At 50.8% G+C, this 18383-nt stretch overlaps 1 protein-coding gene across 3 annotated transcripts in view; it reads right to left on the bottom strand.

Annotated features, from left to right (window-relative positions):
- Col27a1 (collagen type XXVII alpha 1 chain) overlaps positions 1 to 18383 on the bottom strand; it is a 118322-nt gene that overhangs the window by 38538 nt on the left and 61401 nt on the right. For 2 of the 3 annotated variants that reach the window (NM_001411859.2, XM_087548025.1), the window contains 9 exon segments: positions 2255 to 2308; positions 2547 to 2600; positions 4221 to 4274; positions 9038 to 9082; positions 11795 to 11848; positions 13067 to 13111; positions 14449 to 14502; positions 14633 to 14686; positions 17775 to 17828. In NM_001411859.2, the coding sequence (NP_001398788.1) occupies positions 2255 to 2308; positions 2547 to 2600; positions 4221 to 4274; positions 9038 to 9082; positions 11795 to 11848; positions 13067 to 13111; positions 14449 to 14502; positions 14633 to 14686; positions 17775 to 17828 (468 nt within the window). 3 annotated transcript variants of the gene reach the window in all.

The following is an 18383-nucleotide window of genomic DNA, read 5'->3' as shown; positions in this document are numbered from 1 at the left end:
CCACTGGGTCTGCCACTGCTGCGGCTGTAGGTAAGGGCCAGCATGCAGCCTGACATACCAGCAACCCCAGGCTTGCACGGTAAGAAGGCAGACTTGGCAGGCAGCTGGTGGATATAGTAACAGGCCGTTTTCCAGAATGCTCTCTCAGAAGGCATATAGCACATCCTCTGAGGTCTCAGGAGCTTGGTTCTGCATGAGCTAAATTATTTGAAGGACCTGAAGGAACAGCACCACAGCAGGACACAGTTCCACGGCCACTAGCTGTGAGGCCTAGGGCAAATGGCCTCACCTCGGTGTCCTCATCTACAGCTGGAATGACGAAAGCCCCTCTTCCCTCAGGCTGGTGGACATTGAAGGGACCTACAGGGTCCGAGGACCTGCCTCTCTCTACCCAGTCATTGGTCTGGGATTGAGCTCAGAGTGCAGAGTGAGGAAGTTAATAGGGCAGGAAAATGCTCATCAGACGGGCAGAAATGACACTTCAGTGGTAGACACCATTGCTGTGGTGTCTGCCACTATGTCTCACAAGTAGCTGATGACTATGAAGTGCTCAGGTATGACAGCACATAAAATAACAGCTGATTCTCACCTCAGTGGTGATTGCTGCATGATCCTGGCTGACAGCTGGGGAAACTGAGGCAGAGGGAGCCTCAGGTATGAAGGTTCACACAGACGTGTGTATGTGCATGTGGCAACCAGAGGTCAATTCTGGATGTCTCCCTCTGTCAATCTCCACTTTATTTTTTGAGGCAGGGTCTCTCAATGAATGACTAGCTTGGCAATTCAGCTAGGCTGGCCGATCATAGAGCCCCCAGGGTCCTCCTCTCTCCACCTCCCCACCCCTGGGGTTCCAGCTGATCACCACCACACTTAGCTTTTCACACAGATGTTGAGGGTCCAAACTCAGGTCCTGGTGACTGCACAGCAAGTACTTTGTCAAGAAGGCCCAGAAGAAAGAATTTGAGGGCAGACCCTAAGCACTCCCGGGCTCAAGCGTCAGTGGGCTTCTCGAACACCAGTGGGCTCTAACCGCCCCAGCTCTAAGCACAGGACAGAGGCTGGATATTGGACTGAAAACTGTCCTCCGCCTCCTGCTTCTTCCCACCATAGTCCCGGTTCCAAATCTCTAGCCAGACATGGCCTTCCCCTTTCGTGAGCAGGGGAAATATGCATGTGACTGGGACCCCAAAGGGTGGCTCTGCCCAGGGACACCTTTTCATTGGCTCAAAGGACTGTGGGGAGGATGCACCACCTGACTGACGCTTGGCACATGCTTGGTGAGGTTTACAAGTGTCCAGGTTTATCTTATCTGTATGAATCCCTTACTGCTTCTCCTCAGTACCTAACATGACCCTGGTATGCAGAAGGTGCTCAATAAACACCCGTCAATGGCCGTACAAACCAGGGTAGAAATGGACTTGGCTTTTCTCTCTCCCTCAGCACAGAACTGGTACGCGGGAAACCCCACCACCAGTTCACGCCATCAACGCTGCCTGCATTTTCTCATTCAGCACTACAGAGCTCCTTCATCTGGCTTTTTTGAGAATTCATCATTCCCAAATGTGCATAGGGATAAGGCTGTTCCCCACCTCCAATGCCCCTCCCCCACTCCAGGGATGAGCCTTGTCCTTGGTCTTAGCGAGTGCTCCACATTTCATCTACTTCAAGCACATATTCCAAACAAGAGCAGCCCCCAGCCACCCTCAGGAGTATACCTGACTCTGGGTATTCCAGGCCGTATACCTCCTGCAGCCCTCTCTAATACCACTCTTCCTAGGCAGCCGTAGGGGTCTCTGGAACCTTCCCATGGCCTCCGTCATCATGCCAGGAAGCCTCAAACACTCCCATAACAGCACCCCTGATTTATTAGATTTTCTATGACCATTCCTGAGGATGGATCACTCTCTGCCTTGTTGACATCTCTGTCCCCAGTTCTAGAATCCGCACAGATTACTCACTGTCTTGATAGAGCATTCAACAGGTTAAGGATAGAAAGGACACAACTAAGTGCTCCTGAGTGTCACAGGTTGCCCCGAATGAAACCTCAGGCCCAGGGCTCCATTCAGCCCATGATAGAGTCACCACTGTCTCAACACACTTTAGGTTTCCCATGAACAAAATGTGGTCTCAGAGAAAGCTGTAGCATCGGCCTAGGAACTCAGCCTAGGGCTAGGGGTTGGGTGTCCACTCAGGTCTGAGACTTGAGGTCTGGATTCTGTATGTCTGTGCTAGGAGACATGAAAGATTTGTTTACCCAGGGTCCAGGCTCTCCAGGGTCCCCAACACCACCAGGTGTTCCAGGATGGCCCTGCCAAGGAGGAAGAAAAATGATGAGTCAGCTGATGACAGTGCCATATCCTCTCTCCTTCAGCCCCATGTCAGGGGATCAGCCCCAACCCAGGGTGTGGAGGTCAAAAGTCATGCCAGGCCAGGGATGCAGAGAGCTAGGCATCATGGCTGTTTGGAGCATGTGATGTGTGGAGGGAACAGGACAATCATCTGAGGCTACATCAGGAGAGGGGAGAGGATGCAGACTTACTCCTTACCATCGACCCCTTGGGTCCAGGTGCCCCCGGGGGTCCCATCACTCCACGGTCTCCCTGTGACAGAGACAGCAAGGCACATAGGTCATGGCTGGGGCTGAGGGACTCTGGGGGAAGGGGCCCAAAGGGAGGCAGGCACTTGACAATGGTCTATGAAGTCATTCCTAGCTTACTCACTTGTAAGTTTCAGTGGCAGGAAACCTCGCTTCCTCTACCAAGGTAATGTAAAAAGTGTCCCTTGGCCAGGATGATCCCAGTGAAAGATATAATAATTGCACCACCCCTTTGATCCTGGCCCACATCACGTGGTTCTCATTAGGCCTAGTAGCCCCTGGGCTGGACTTGCTGAGACAGAAGCAGCCATACTTTCTTTCTTTCTTTCTTTCTTTCTTTCTTTCTTTCTTTCTTTCTTTCTTTCTTTCTTTCTCTCTCTCTCTCTCTCTCTCTCTCTCTCTCTCTCTTTCTTTCTTTCTTTCTTTCTGTTCATGGCACTCTCTCCCCCATGGCACACCAGATCAATAGACATCACCTGTGTCCTCTAGAGCAATTCAAACAGGCCAGGGAGTCAAGGGCAGCAATCAAGGCTACAGCCATTTTGACTCAGTTTCTGCAAGACCCTCTTCTCCTCTTGGAGTAAAAACGAATTAACCATCCATTGTGTGCTGACACCAGTATGTACCTGACCCCCGGTATTCCATGAGGAGAAGAAACAGATCACTTCCTATAATGCAAGACACCCAGTGGGGTAGAGAGATAATGGGAAGCTCTAGGAAAGCTGCATCCTGGGACAGGTGCAGGGCTGGGAGGCACTGCCATAGGGGTATTACCACCTGATGATGGAAGGACTCCCAGCAAGTGACTCAAGAAGAATGGGCTTGGGAAGAGGGGACCTTCCCAAAGGGTGAGGAAGGGCGTGAGAAACTTCAGCAATAGAAGACCAGGGTTGGCTTTGATGCTGTGTGATGCTCACATAAGCTGCTAGCACTAAAGGACAAGTAAGAGTAAGAGTAAGAGCTCCTCGGGCTTTCCTGTACAAACTTGGTGACTTTTGGTGAATGGTTACTTTAAAATAGTGTTAGAGTTAGCAGGAGAGGAGGAGCATGGGGGGGGGGTTTCCAGGAATCGAAGAAGATTGAAGCACCTGAGTCTGCAAACTTATGAGGCCTCTACAGGGGCAAGGGAAGCCACAGACCACCACTTGGGCTTAGTTGGCAAAGTGTTGACCTGCAGTGATGGACCTGGTTGAAATCCTTGCTCTGACACTTACAGTCTGGGTGGCCTTGGGCCAGCCACCCTTTCTGCTGGAATTTCATTGGCCTCCTGTCTAGGACAGAGTTTCCAGGGGCGATAGAGACACCTGGGGGCAATGTCTCCTGAAGAATAATCCAACCACTGCTACCCATGCTGGGTGATGCCAGTAGGCAGCTGTGAGGACCCAGGATGCACACCAGCCCGTGGCCATGCCAATCTCTGATTTTGGGTATGGTTGAAGACAAGGGCTCTGGAATACAGGGACATGGGGTACAGAGACAGGAACACAGGCTCTTAGAGAACATGGGATGCCAGAACCAGAGGGAGGTGGCACAATTTCTACAGCCCCCATCCCCACTGGCCCTTTTGCCTTTCTCGATTAAAAAGCACAACCTCTGAGGGTTTGTCTCCCGTACCCTAACTTACCTTCTCCCCAACAATTCCAGGCTCTCCAACCAGACCAACAAATCCCATAAGCCCCTGGGAATGACACATCAGGAAAAAGGAGTGAATCTGGAGGCATGCTGAGTGTTCAAGGTTTTCTATCCCCTGGGCCCAGCCCACCCATTACCCCACCCCCTCAGCCCCACCCCCCCACCCCTCCTCAGCCCGTGCCCAGTGACTCTTATGGCTGGGACTGCTGTGGACAAGCATAGCCTCTGGGCTGCTTCTCCCCACACTCTGCCAGATGGTTCAGATTTGAGAGCCAAGTGGTGGGGCTGTTGCCAGCAACGCTGGGAGCTGAGCATTCTTCCCGTGCCAGAAGCAGGCTGGGATCCCTACACATTTGGAGATCTGGAGTGGGGGGAGTGAGCTGGGAAGAGGCCATCTGTCTCCATCTTTGGGGGCTCTGGGGCTGTTTCAGAGAGAAACAAACTTGTTGACTGGAACAGAAAAACCCTAACAGCCTACAGCAGAGACAGGGTGGAATCTAGGAAGTGGAGGCTTCTACTGAAGAGCTTTCCTTTGCTAAAAGCACATGCACTCAGACACACAGACATAAACACATGCACAGACAAACACACAAACACACACAGATACACATGGACACTCGTACACACACACAGGCAAAGACACACATGCAAAGAGGCAGACACACACATATACACATGAACATGCATGTACAGACACACAGACAGATAACATATAGACATGCATGAACCATACATAGACACATACATGCATATACATACCCCATGCACAAACACACACATACACACACATACACACACACACACACACACACACACACACACACTCCCCTCCTTTGGCTCTTTTTTAACTCTTGTGTGTGTGACAACTTGCCTCCAGGTTCCAGAGGCTTTTCTTAGTGGTCCTGCTGTCACCCTGAGCAGCTGAGCATGCCTAGAGCAGGTGAACAGCCAAGAGTCCCCAAGGAGGTAAAGCAAATTCTTGCTGGAACCCACCTCCTTTCAGTTGAGACACACACTCAGAGGGTTCCTGTGTGGGTCAGGAGGGCAAGAGAAGCTTTGGGGTGCCACAGATGTACAGCCAGGCATTTCCCAGAAAATTAGGACATACAGGAGTGGGTGGGTTTGTCCTGTGAAATCTGTTCCCTGTGCCCCACTTCTGAGGGCCAGTGCTCAATTAAGCTGGAGAGCCAGCCTCCCTGCCAGGGAGCTGGGAGGGGAAGAGGTGCTGCTTAGTTCAGAAAGCCCATTTCTCCTTCCCCAAAGACAGCTGTAAGTGCCAAGCTTCCAGGGACCAAGTATTGTGGCAGTCAAGTGGGTGGAGGCAGGGACTCAGACAATGCTCTCCCAGCCCTCTTGAACCTGTTCTCCACTGTAGGCCCCAAAGGTGTGCATGTGAGTGGGCCAGTGCCATCACCACCTGCAGGATGGCTTCCTGGCCAGTCTCTGGTCACTCTTTCAGAGGTGATATAAGGAGCTATGGGCTCATGGAGGAGAGCCAGGTACTCACTTTTGCAACAAGCAAACAAAACACGGGCATGATAACTCATACCTGGAATCCTAGTACTCAAAAAGCTGGAGCATAATCTGGAGTTTGGTTCTAGCCTGAGCTATGTAGCAAGTACCAGGACAGGCAGGGCTACAAAGTGAGTCCCTGTCTCAAAAGTCAAAACCAAACAACAACAAATCAAATAAACTGGGGCCTTTCTAAGGTGACAGTGACATTAACACCTATGAGTCCATGTACCGAGGGCTTGTTACATACCTAAACCTGCACTTGGCACTCTGTCTATGCCACTCTTACTCAAACTCCAGGTGTATGGACCCTGAACCAACTGGTCTACCTACATGATATCTACAGAACTAGCAACCTAACAAAGGTCCCTCCCACCTCCTGATGGTTCTGACTGTTCACGACCCCGGGTGCTTTTAAAGGGGCCCAGGGCTAAAGCACTGACAGACCTCCCCAACAGGAAGTAGTCAGACAAACGCTGCCAGGGAAGGGAATACACACACATGGCCTTATGGGCCTGGAGAAATAAATTGCATGGCAACTTTAAATTTATTATTTCTAGAGACCTAGAAGACATAAATCTCCAAAGAGAAGCCAGCCAGGATCTGAATGAGACATCCAGCAAGTGCTATTGCCCTGGCCTCCAGAGCTCCATGGGGTGCCTTCCTGTAGGGAGGGGTTTGGACTGGCAGTGAGTCAAAGGGAAAGGAAGCAGTCTCTCAGAGGCACACAGGGCTTCCTCCTGACAGGGTGGCCAGAGAGGCAGCTCTGAAAGTCACAGGCACAGCCTGCTCCTCTCTAGCTGGCAAGATATGGTGCATCTCCTCTCCTCGCAGCATTCTGTTGGGCATGGGAGGGAGGAGGTTCATGCTTCTGAGAATCAGACAGCTGTGAGACCACAGCTGTTCAACCATTCCAGATAGGTATTGACAGGCTCATTTTCCCTGGAGAGGTCCTGGGAAGGCAAGGCTCACACCTTGTTCCCAGCACCTAGGACAGGGCCTGACAAGCAGTCTGTGCTCATTGGTAGAAGACTGTAAGGTTTCTAGGAAATCAGAGGATTTTTCATTTTTGTCAGGGTAGAACCTGGGAGCTCAGAGTCTGAAGAGTCAGTTGGTTGTGAGTTATGCTTCTGCCAATGAGACTTTGAACAAGCTACTTAATTTCTCAGGGCCTCAGTTTCCTCGTTTGCAAGTTGGGGATGGTTCATCACAGCTCCCATCACAGAACGGTTGGAGGGACCGCAGAGGAGTGTGTCTAGTGCTTGGTATGGAGCCTGGTACCTCATGCAACAAATGAAGCCATTATCGTGATTGCAAGCACGGCCTGTGGTGTGAGCTTGGGGATCTCTCCTGGGGAGCCTGTGGTTCAGTCAGGGGCAGGAAACACCCACTCCTTTGCTATGGCCACCTGGAGAGGGGCTGGTGTCCTCTCATGCCTTAGAGCAAATGCAGGGGCCAGTGTTGAGTCTCAGCTCTGATAGCCTTCCTTCCTGTAACAGTTTATAACTGCTGGACACACAGCTAGCTAGGGGCTCTGCTGTCCTGGTGAGCCAGAGCTGTCCCAAGCAGGGTGTCTACACCTCTTAGCTCCAGTTCAGCCACTGCCCCTATGAGCATACATTTGACTCCATTTTTCCTCCCAAGTTTGTGACACAAACTGCAAATGTGGGCCAGAATCCGGAATTTCTTAAGCTGGGGGCTCCTATAAGCTTCTGTGGATGGAATCCGGGAATTTGAACAGAGAAGCTCACAGCTTTTACTTGCATTACATTCCTATTAAAATGTTGCATCTTTCTCTAACTATGAACACAGATGCACCCAGCCCCAGTAGCATATAAAATTTGAGACTCTCCATCTGGTTACATATCACTACAATCATTCCTACACAGATCTCAGAGCTTCAATACACCTTAACATGGCGGTCACTGGTAGGTTTCGTTGTTGAGGGTGTTAATCATGCACGAAGTAGATACATGTGTGCCACATCTAGACACGTTTTAGTTTCTGTTACTGTTACTGGCTGCCTTCCAATCCTCCACTTATGACACTATCCACTTAAATCTACTCAAAGGAAGGATTCACAGGCTTTCTTAGCTGGGCAAAGGAATCTAAGGCATGGAAAACTGTCAGGGCCCTGGAGAAAGTGACTTCTAGGAATCCCCAAGTCTTGAAGGTTCCAAGGTTCTAAGTATCTATTTCCCCAGGGCCAACCATTAGCATAGCTATGAACTTAAATTTGCTGGTTTTTTTTCCAGTCAGGAAATACATCTAGGCTGCGCCAAGCTCCAGGCTTCCCACAGAACATGCTCAAATGACACTGAAAGATTTCAAACATGTTGGCCTCCCCCAGCTCTAATTCCTATCTCTCGCTCTTTCTCAACAGATGTTACAGGCCTTTTGAGGAAGCCTGTCACATGGGAGTCTCACGCCATGGATGGCCCTTCTGGGCACAACTGAATTCTTCTGAGTCTTCCTCCTTCATGATTGAGGAGGCCTCTTCCAAGGCTCCTAGAGGGTCCTCATTTAGAGGTGTGGAAAATATCATACAACTCCATGTCTGGGCCCTCAAGCTGGCAAGAGGCACTGAGGCCTGAAGGGAGGCCCTGAGGTAGCCACCCACACAGCACCCAGAAGAGATTCTCTAACTGGTTAAGGACGGTGAGTGAGGATTCTCAAACTTTTGACTGACAAATGCCAACCTTTCTTCTGCAGACCTTGTTCCTGCTTTCCAGATACCCAGAGCCTCTGATTTGAGATTCTTCTTTACAACAAAGGGAGGCTTGGACCCTGAGCCTCTGAAGAATGGATCTATTTCTCTAGATAAGGCAGTAGTTCTCAGCCTTCCTAATGCTGCGACCCGTCATGGTATGATGATCTCAACCACACATTTTTGGTGGCTACTTCATAACTGTAATTTTGCCACTGTTATGAATTGTAATCTAAATATCTGATATACAAATTGTCTTGGGTGACCCCTGTGAAAGGGTCATTCGATTCCCTGCCCCCAAAGGGGTCGCAACCTATAGGTTGAAAACTCACTGAACTAAAAGAACACAGTCATTTCCGAGAACTCCGGTTTAACCCCAGTTTTAGTAGGTGACATCACATTAACCATTTGAGCAAATGCATCAAAAACTAAAGTGTCAAGCCTTATTATTTAGGGACCGCCCTTCTTTGAGCATGTGCAAGAGGCCTGGTTCTGGAATGTTCCCAGACTGAGTGACCACACAGCACTAGACTTAGCACAGGTAAGTGACCCACAGAGAAGCCACTGTACTGGCACCATCACTAGCTTACCTGTTCACCCACAGGCCCTGGCCGTCCAGGATCCCCTGGTTCCCCCTGCAAAGGAATAAAAATAGAAGACAAGTCAGGTCAGAAGATGGGACACTGAAGCCACTTGAGGAAGTGCTAAGGAGAAAGTGGTCTTAGGTGTCATTGGTGACGATGAATCAGAAGCCCAATCCCGAAACTTTGACCTTGAAGATGCCAAACAGTTAGCAGCAACCAAAAATCACTACTCCAACACCACAATCTCATTCCCTTTGAGTGGGTACCAAAGTACCCAAGCATACTGACTCCTTTTGGACACCAAGCAACCTAATTAATTTTGTTGGGGGTGGAAAGGACTGTAAGGTCACAGAGCCAGCTACAAGGAGGGCTAGAATTGGGGTTGGTCAGCTTGATTGAGACCCATTTCCATGTATGTTTCCCCCTGCAGGAAGAGTGTGGAATTGCAGGTAAAGATCATTAGGAGACTAAGCCTCCCTCCCAAGCTGATCACCAGCACAGATATCCTTCAGGAATCTTGTCTCTGAGCTGGGTTCAGAGTCCCAGCTTCTAGTACTTGGTGACCCGGTATGACCTGGCAGCCATGGTCTCTGATGAACAGATATTACTCAATAGGTGGCCATAGCAGCCACAGTCTCTCCACAGTATGAGTGGATTAGTGATCAACAGATGTCCTGGGATGAATCTGCCCACCACAGAAACCCAACTGGTATCCGAGGGACTGTGGCAAGATCTCAGAGGGCAGGATGCAGGCTCGCAAGGACAGGAACTTAGAAATAAAACACAGCACATGTGTCTGAGTCATACATAGTCTAGATGTCAGACATGCTGACAGGGCCAGGCTATAGACTCCCTTGGGTGAATGCTATCACCAGAGCCCATTAGATCCTCCAACTGTTTCCTCCCCTTCTCTTTCCAATGTATCCATAGACTTAGTCCAACATAGCCCCCTTGGAAATGACGGCTAATCTTTGGTATCAACCTGACTGGATTTGAAATGGGCATCAAAGCACACATCTGTGTCTATGCTGGTATTTCTAGGGAGGCTTATCTGAGACAGGAAGACTCATGCTGACTGTGAATAGCACCATCCCAGGGGCTGGGCACCCAAGTGAATAAAAGGAAGAAAGGGGACAGCTACCTGGTGAGGTTTGGCCTCTTGCTATGTATTGTAATGCTAACTGTGGGCCCCCAAGGCCTGGTTGCCCCAGAGATGAGACAGTCCTCAGGTAGACTTTTGTGACCTTACCCCCAAGTTATTTCTGATTGGTGAATAAAGACGCCTACAGGCTATAGCTGGGCAGAATTGAGATAGGCAGAGCTTGGTGTTTCCAGACCAGGGGTTGAAGGAGACCATGAGGAGAGGGAGAAGAATGTGGAGAGAGGAGAGACGCCATGGGTTAGAAGTCAAGAAAGCATGGCCATGAGCATTGGCCAATTGGATGAAACATAGCAAATAATAACTCCAGGTTATCGATGGGGAAGCAGATTCTGATAGCATAGAGGGTAGATATACCTCTATATATATCTAGAGTGCTAGTGCTGACTGATTAAGGCTTCTTGTACATAATGAAAGTTGTGTGCCTTTTTTTTTTTTTTGGTTCTTTTTTTCGGAGCTGGGGACCGAACCCAGGGCCTTGCACTTCCTAGGTAAGCGCTCTACCACTGAGCTAAATCCCCAGCCCCAGTTGTGTGCCTTTTATCCAGGAACAGAATGATCAGCCAGGGATTGAGATTTAATATTCTACACCAGCCACCATCCCCTGCTTCCTACTTCCCACTCTGGCCAGCTACATGGTTTTGCCTCCATGATCTCCACCACACCTCTCCATGGTGGCTTGTACCCTCTTAAACTGGCAGACAAGATACATTCTTCTTTCCTGTGCTGGCTAGTTTTATGTCAACTTGACACACTATGGCTATCTGTGAGGAGGGAATCTCAGTTGAGAAAATGCCTCCATAAGACCAGGCTGTAGCAAGCCTGAAAACCATTTTATAACTGATAGGGAGTGTCCAGCACATTGTGGATGGAATCACCCTTGGGCTGGTGGTCCTGGGTTCTGTAAGAAAGCAGGCTGAGCAACGCATGAAGAGAAATCTGGTAAACAGCACCCTTCCAGGGCCTCTTCATCAGCTCCTGCCTTCAGGTTCCTGTCCTACTTGAGTGCCTGTCCTGACTTCCTTCCAGGATTAACATTGATGTGGAAGTGCAGGTCAGTTTAGCCCTTTCCTCTCCAACTTGCTTTTGGTCATGGCATTTCATCACAGCGTAGTGACCCCGACTAAGACACTCCCTTAACTAGTTTTCTGTCAGGTATTTTGTCACTGAGATAAGAAAAGTAGTCCCCTCCCTTACTGGGGTCAGTACTTATTTTGATCATTGAAAATAAAAAGGCCCAGTAACAAACACAATGGATCTCCATCACACGCCAGAAGCCCAAAGGAAAATGCGGAAACCTCTGTCTACTCCAGTTAAGCACTGTCAGTCTCTTGCCTGCTCAGTAGAGGAAGAAGGCAGGTGACACCCCAGCTTAAGCTGCCACTCGCAGCCTGCCACAGTGTCTGGACTGTATCCGTGACTTGAACAATCCCCCTCTGTTGAATACCTAGTCTACTTCCTTTCCCCTCCCCTGTTACCCTGGAATGAATAAGGGCCACTTTCTCCCTTCTTTTTCATTAGCCACGAGAGCCCGTGCTTGTCCAGGGTTTTATATGTCAGACCCAACTCCGCTACCACCCCCAGGCATGCCTAAGTTTCCTCACCTTCGAGCCGTCCAGGCCAGGCCTCCCCGGGAACCCCTTCCTTCCAGGTTGACCCTGCAATAGAGAGACACACATCAGGGGAGCTGTGGGGACAGTGCTGAGGGACCCTGGAGAACCTTAGGAGGCTAGCACATTCTGGAGGGCACAGTGATGTAGAGATCCAGTGTCACCAGGCACCCGGACAAAGGAACTCAAGGATGCTCTCCAGCTAGGTGGCCTCAGCATGGTTTCCTCATTCCCTGCAGTGATCTGTCATAAATAGGGACAATGGCCCTGCTTTCTAAGGGACAGGACAGGAAGAGGTTGGGCAGAGCACCTGGGCACAGGATAAGATAGACTTCCTGGTTGTGGTCTTCCAAACATGGTCAGAGAATTCTGTGATTTCCCCGGACCCTTTTAGGAGGCTCAGGTGGGAAAGTCTGCTTCCCAGTGGCCCTGGGATGTCTGTCGTCTGCCTTCCTCACTCTCTCTGATGGATGTGGTGGACTCTTCAGAGACTTGTGACTCGTGGCGTCAACATAAACTGATGCAGACACAGAAGTAAGAAGCCGGCTAACTTCATCAAAGTGACATCCATGAGCTTTGCAAAAAGGGGGTGGGGAGTCGTGCTGATTTTGTCTTACTCACTTGTTCTGATTCAGAAAATATAGTGATTTGGGACTAAAAGCAAAAAAAACAAAAGATTTCTGCTTATGAGAAACAGACTTATCATTAACTTCCACTGAATTAATAAACACACCTGGGATGTGTGTTTGTTCTAATTACTCACACCAATATGACGTAACCCACACAAGCACCTGGGTGCTCCATCATTTCTGAATGTAAAGAGAAACTGAAATCAGAGGCCTCATGGACTGCCAGTCAACACCATTCCTGGGGGTGCGGGTGGGGCAGGTAGGTGTTCTTCAGAGCTGAAGCTGGGGAGAGAACGTAACCCCGGCTCTGGTAGCTAACCCTAAGTTCAGTTGTAGGACCCAGGCGGGACTTCCACTCTTCAGCCTCTGTTGTTCCTCCCTGATAATACTGAGCAAAGTGAGCAGCTCCTGGGCAAACACACGAGGAACGGCCACGTAGAATCTGACAGACCTAACAGACAAGTAAGGCCGCTGGCACCCACCTTCAGTCTCCCTCCTTAGGCCACGTCTTGTGTTCTTTGACTGGCCAAAGGCCTCCACGCTGGCTGTTCTCCAGATCACTAGCCAAATGGTGCCCCACCTATGCCCATTCTTCAGTTCTAAGAAGCCCCATCTCCTCCTGGCCAGCAGCACTCACCTCCAAGCCTGGGACTCCTGGTGGCCCCATGGGTCCTTCATCTCCCTAGAGTTGGGGGAGGCATAAAAAAAGAAGAAAGACAAAGGTGGAAGTTAAAGTGGAATTTTGGGAAAGCCCGTGCTGTACGGAGGGAGTCCTTGCAAGTGGACGGAGTGCCTGGCTCACAGCCTGGTTCCCATGGTTTGGGAGGTGTCCACCAGTCTCCACCTAAGGATCTTACCACAAACCCCAGTGTCTAAGCTGTTCATCAAGAATGGGACCTTAGGCTCCAGCTCAAACACAGATTCAGTATTGAGCTCTGCTTTCTACTCCATAGCAGACATTAGCCCTGGTGTATGCCTCTGATTCCTCAGACTGAATCCTTGATGCTGACTCCTAGAGGCCAGGGATGACATCTTGTTTTAAGGATGTCATAGCACCCTGCACACAGCACCCAGGAAGGCACAGGGATCCTGGTGAATGTAGGAAGGAGCGAGTGTCCCCAGGCCCAGAGCCTGGCTCAGTAAGGGTTTTTCTGGGCAGCTATGGAAGCACAGGCAGAGAGGCCTTGGCTGCAGTTGTCTCTTCCTTCTCTTCCTTTCATTCCTATTGCTGGCCTTGATCTCCAGCCCTCCAAAGGTCACAACTGTCTCCAGCCTGATCCTCTGGCAGCCAGAGCCTGACCGCAAGCCCCTTAAAGCAGCCCCTGCAGCAAGCAACTGCAGCTTCCCGGAAAGCAGCCCCATGCAGTGACTCGAAGAGCCAGCACTGGGACTCTGCCAGACCCACACCCAGCTCGGAGAAAGGCTCGCATCAGCAAAGGCCTGCCTGCGGTTGCTCATTCTCCCACGGCTGTGCACCACAGTGCCAAGCAAGGCTCAGGGCGGCATGCACAAGCAAAAGCCAGGCTACTGTGGAAGGCCCAATAGGCTGAGGCAAGCTCCTCCTGACTAGGTTCAGGTGAACTGGCAAGTCATGGCATTGCCATGATGCTCTGGGGTCTCCCAAGAGCGTTTGTGAGGAGAGCAGGGGATCTGAGCACAGACTGGACTTTGGCACACCTAGGTCCTAGTCAAGGCCCTGCCTGCTACCAACACAGGACCCGGCAGTCATTCCCTTCCCTGGATCTCCAAGGAAAGATCTCCACTTATAAAAGGGGTCTGACATGTCCTATCCTCTCATTTTGAGACTGATGAACTGTGACAGGTGGGGATGGAAAGTCACTTGTCCCACTAGATTAGAGAAGAGAAACAGGCAGGGCTGTAAGGGAACACATGCTCTGGTGATGAATCTCAAGGGGCCCTGGCCCCAGATATGGCTTTGGTACCCTGGACAGAGCCAGGTAGGTGCTGGGACAGGCTAGAGAAGTCAAAGAGGGACAAGAGGGGACAGGGCCAACTCACCTCAGGCCCCAGCTGCCCAGGAGGTCCAGGTAGGCCTCGGGCTCCAGGCTTACCCTGGGAAAGAGAATAGAAATGGTTTCAGAGGTAGTACCTCCACATCGGGTTGGCAGGACTCCACACTCCGCAGCCACCTTGGGTCCTGGGGCATCTTCAGCCAAGGAACCTTAGGTGGGAGAGGACTCACCTTCATGCCTTCAGGGCCATTGTCCCCTGGGGGGCCAATGTCTCCTGGGAAACCCTGTGGGAAAGCAGAAAGCCAGGTCACATGGATCTCTGGTTGGCAGTGTTCAGAACAAGCCCCACCCTACCAGTGTCCACCCCCACCACTGCTTCTGTGTGACCCAGGGTAGGTCAGCTATGTGTTCCTTCTCTTCAGACCCAAGCCTGACTTTTCTGAGTGGCTGAGAAACTGCAGAAGGTACTGAGTGTGGTGACCCATGTCCTTAATCTTAACACTGGGAGGAAAAGGCAGAGACAGGACGGTAAGGAGAGGTGGGCCATCCTTAGTTACATATCAAGGTCAAAGACAGCCTTCCTGCAGGAGACTCGTTGAGAGAGAGGTGGAGAAATGAAGACACAGAAGACCATTCAGAAACACAGAAGGCTGTCACACATGGTCACCCATCTTACAGAATAGGGTCCTTTCAGGACACTGAGCTCTGAGTCACCTGCCTAGCCTGAGAAGCCTTACCCATGGGCCATATTCATCTATTGGGCCATGACTTGCCCTGTTGGCTATGCAGAGGTAAATGCTAGTATTCTTTATTAAGTCTCCTCCTATCAGAAGCTAGAATTCCTAAGGTCCCTGCCCAGAGTGCTGGACTCTGTGACACACTCCCATCCTGACCTGCAGCTTTAAGGGGCCTATCCCCACAGGTGGCCATGCAGCAGACAGTTCAAGTCTGGGGCTGAGAGACCTCCTTCCCCTGCATACTCTGGTGCCTCTCTTGGGGACCCTTTTCCCCGCCCCAGAGGTTTGTTTCTACCACAGCTGCTAGCCAGGGAAAAGTGCCCTTTGGCCTGGCTCTGTCTAGTGGGCCAGTTTCCCTAAGCCAGTATGGAAACATCCCTATTCGTGTTTTATGAGAAATACCTCTGTTAATCCAGACTAGAAACCCATTAGCCTAGGGCAACTAGAAATCAAGGCCCTTCTCCCCACCACATGACTCTGTGCCTAAAACATCCCCCTTCCACTTTGTTTTCTGAGGTTGGTCTTCTCTTCTCCTTTTTAACCTTATACTACTAACTTCTGTTCAAAATCCCTTTGCCTTCCCCCGCCCCCGGAAAAGTCACAAAATGGTCCTGAATAATTTTTTTCTTTAGATAGTCTCGATAGTCTCACTATGTAGCTCAGGCTAGCTTAGAACTTGCTATGTAGACCAGGCTGGTCCTGAACTTACAAGAGCTCTATTTCCTTCTGCCTCCCGAGAGCCTGGGATTCAAGGTGTTGCCACCACACTAGGCAAGTAATCCTGAATGCGGAACTGGCACATTGAGACTGAACTTTCTTCAAAACGTAACTCAAATCCTGTCCTGTTATTCACACCCTGTGCGAGGGGCAAGTTCCTCAGCCTCTCTGGCTTTAGCCTACAGAGTAGGTAGTCGATCAAACGCCTCAGCGGGCAGTGCTGAAATAACTGATGGGAGCCAAGTGCTTAGACAGGCGCCTCACAATAAGTACTCCATACAGACTTGCATTCACAGAGCTTGGTCCCTTGTGCTGGGAAAACATCCCTGCCTCGGATTACCATCTCCTGTGGGAACAGAGCAGCCAGGATGCTGATTCAGTTCTGGTGTTGAATAAAGGAGGCCACTCAATCAGGGGACTGTGAGCAGGCGCTCCCCCCGCTCCCTGGTCCTGAGGGCCAGGTGCTAGCCAGTAAAGACAACCAGCACACTCATGGCTTCTGTCTTCCACCCTGGAGAGCCACTTCTGGCTATGGAGTCAGCCAATCAAAGCAGCACAAAGGTAGGCTGGACAGACCCCAGAGGGATCCTGGGAGCCAGAGTCAAGATTAATTGCTACCGAACAACAACCCTAAGGCTGCCCCTCTTGGGCTTCAAGCCTTGATTTTCCCATCCATAAACAGAGGCATCAACTCTCCTGTTCCACACCCCTCCCACCCCTGCCACAGTATGGCCAGTTCTCTCCCCCAGCTCCTGGCTCAAGATGAACCTCATCAGTCCGTGTCCAGGAGTGAGCGTTCATCTTTTACTGGCCAGGAAATCCAGACTTAGGAGTCTTTCCACAGTGAGCAGCAGATGGAGGAGAGGCCAAGTTCATTCGTCTAAAGATAGGGTTGTGTCCTGGCCAAAGTCAACACTGCAGAGAGTCAGACTGTGGCTTTTAGGAAGCACGCCCTCATCCATTGGGGAAGACTATGAGTGATCTTTGGAACGCTTGGGAGAGCCCGTAGGGACAGGCTCTTCACTTGCCTGCAGGAATAACATGGAGGAACAAGGTCCCAAGGCCGGGGAGCTCTGGATGAGGGATGGGAACCCTGGCTGGGGATTAAGTGGCAGCAAGCCTGAGGTAGACAGAAGCCCTGACTGGGGTACCATATTGCTGTTAGAGGGGAGCAGCTTAGCAGAGCCAGAGTGAGCACCCACTTGGCATCTTGGGCTAGGATTGAGATGTTCGTGACCACATGTATCAGCTGCTGCCAGCTGTTCTCCAGGCTCCCCCGCACTTAGCTGGCATTATCACCTTTTTCTGGTCTCATATCCTCCAGCCAACCCAGATTTGGCAGCTCCCTTCCCTCCCTATCATGTCTCGGAGCACTGATACCCAAAGAAAGGTTCAGAGGAGGCCCCTACAAATCAGCCTGCAGCTCCCAGAGGGGGTGGACAGCAGCTCTGGAGGGCTTTGGTGATGGCTCAGTAGGAGCAAGTGTTGGGTTAGCCACCAGTGCGGAAGGACTCTGAGGTTAGCTCGAGGAGCCCCTGGGTGAGCTAAGACAAGCTGAGGAGGGAAGGAAAGCAGGGCATACTGACCTGTGATGTTTGTTTTCCTCTGGTTTTAGAGATAGAGAGTCTAGCTACATAGCTTAGGCTGACCTTGAGCTCTCGATCATCCTCCTGCCTCCACCCCCATCCAAGTGCTGGGATCTTACCATGTATGACTGAGTCCATTCCTAGCCTTGGCCTCATCTCTCATTTTATGTGTGATCCATACCAACTCCTTTGCCATCTCTGGGCATAACACTAAAAGCCCTAGTCAGATGCAGAGACAGAGACAGACATACAGACAGACAGAGAGATAGAGAGACAGACAGAGACAGAGACAGACAGACAGACCGACCGACCGACAGAAAGACATCACATACCTCAGGACCAGGAGGTCCAGGAAGCCCAAGTGAGCCTTTGTCCCCAGCTTTGCCCTGTGGAAGACACAGAATCACTACACACACAGGATGATTATAGGCCCTACCTTCCCACAAATATCCCCCCCAGGCAGAAGACAGTTGACACATTCTGGAGCTACACGAGTGAAATTGCCTAGCTGGCTAAAAAGAAGCAGTTGCTGGAACGTTTTCTGCTATGTGTCCGTCCCATCCAGGAGACTCAGGCAAGTCACTTCAGCCTTCAGAGTCTGAACTTCTACATCAAGAAATGGAAGCAGTCATCACTGCCCATCCTCGGCTCCTTGAGTGTGGACAGTGTGCATGCAAAGAAAGTGACAAAATTTTAAAAAGGCGTGGCTCGGTGACATGGGATGGACGGCATCAGTAGTGCCTGTGGGCATGTGGAGTTTAGTTCCTATTGGAGTCCATTGGTGTGCTGGGCTTGGGGCCTTTCTAGTTCCCAGTGTGGCTCCTGCCCCTCAGTTTCAGAAACTCTATCCAGGAAATTGGCCTGGGGCCATGTGTGCCTCATGTTGCTCAACCCCAGGACTGCTGGAAGACAAAGGGAGGTTTTGGATGTGGGTGCACGCC

This window comes from Rattus norvegicus, chromosome 5 (assembly GCF_021556685.1).
Source record: "Rattus norvegicus strain SHRSP/BbbUtx chromosome 5, alternate assembly SHRSP_T2T, whole genome shotgun sequence".
NCBI classification, from domain to species: domain Eukaryota; kingdom Metazoa; phylum Chordata; class Mammalia; order Rodentia; family Muridae; genus Rattus; species Rattus norvegicus.
This window is presented reverse-complemented; position numbering and strand designations above follow the sequence as displayed.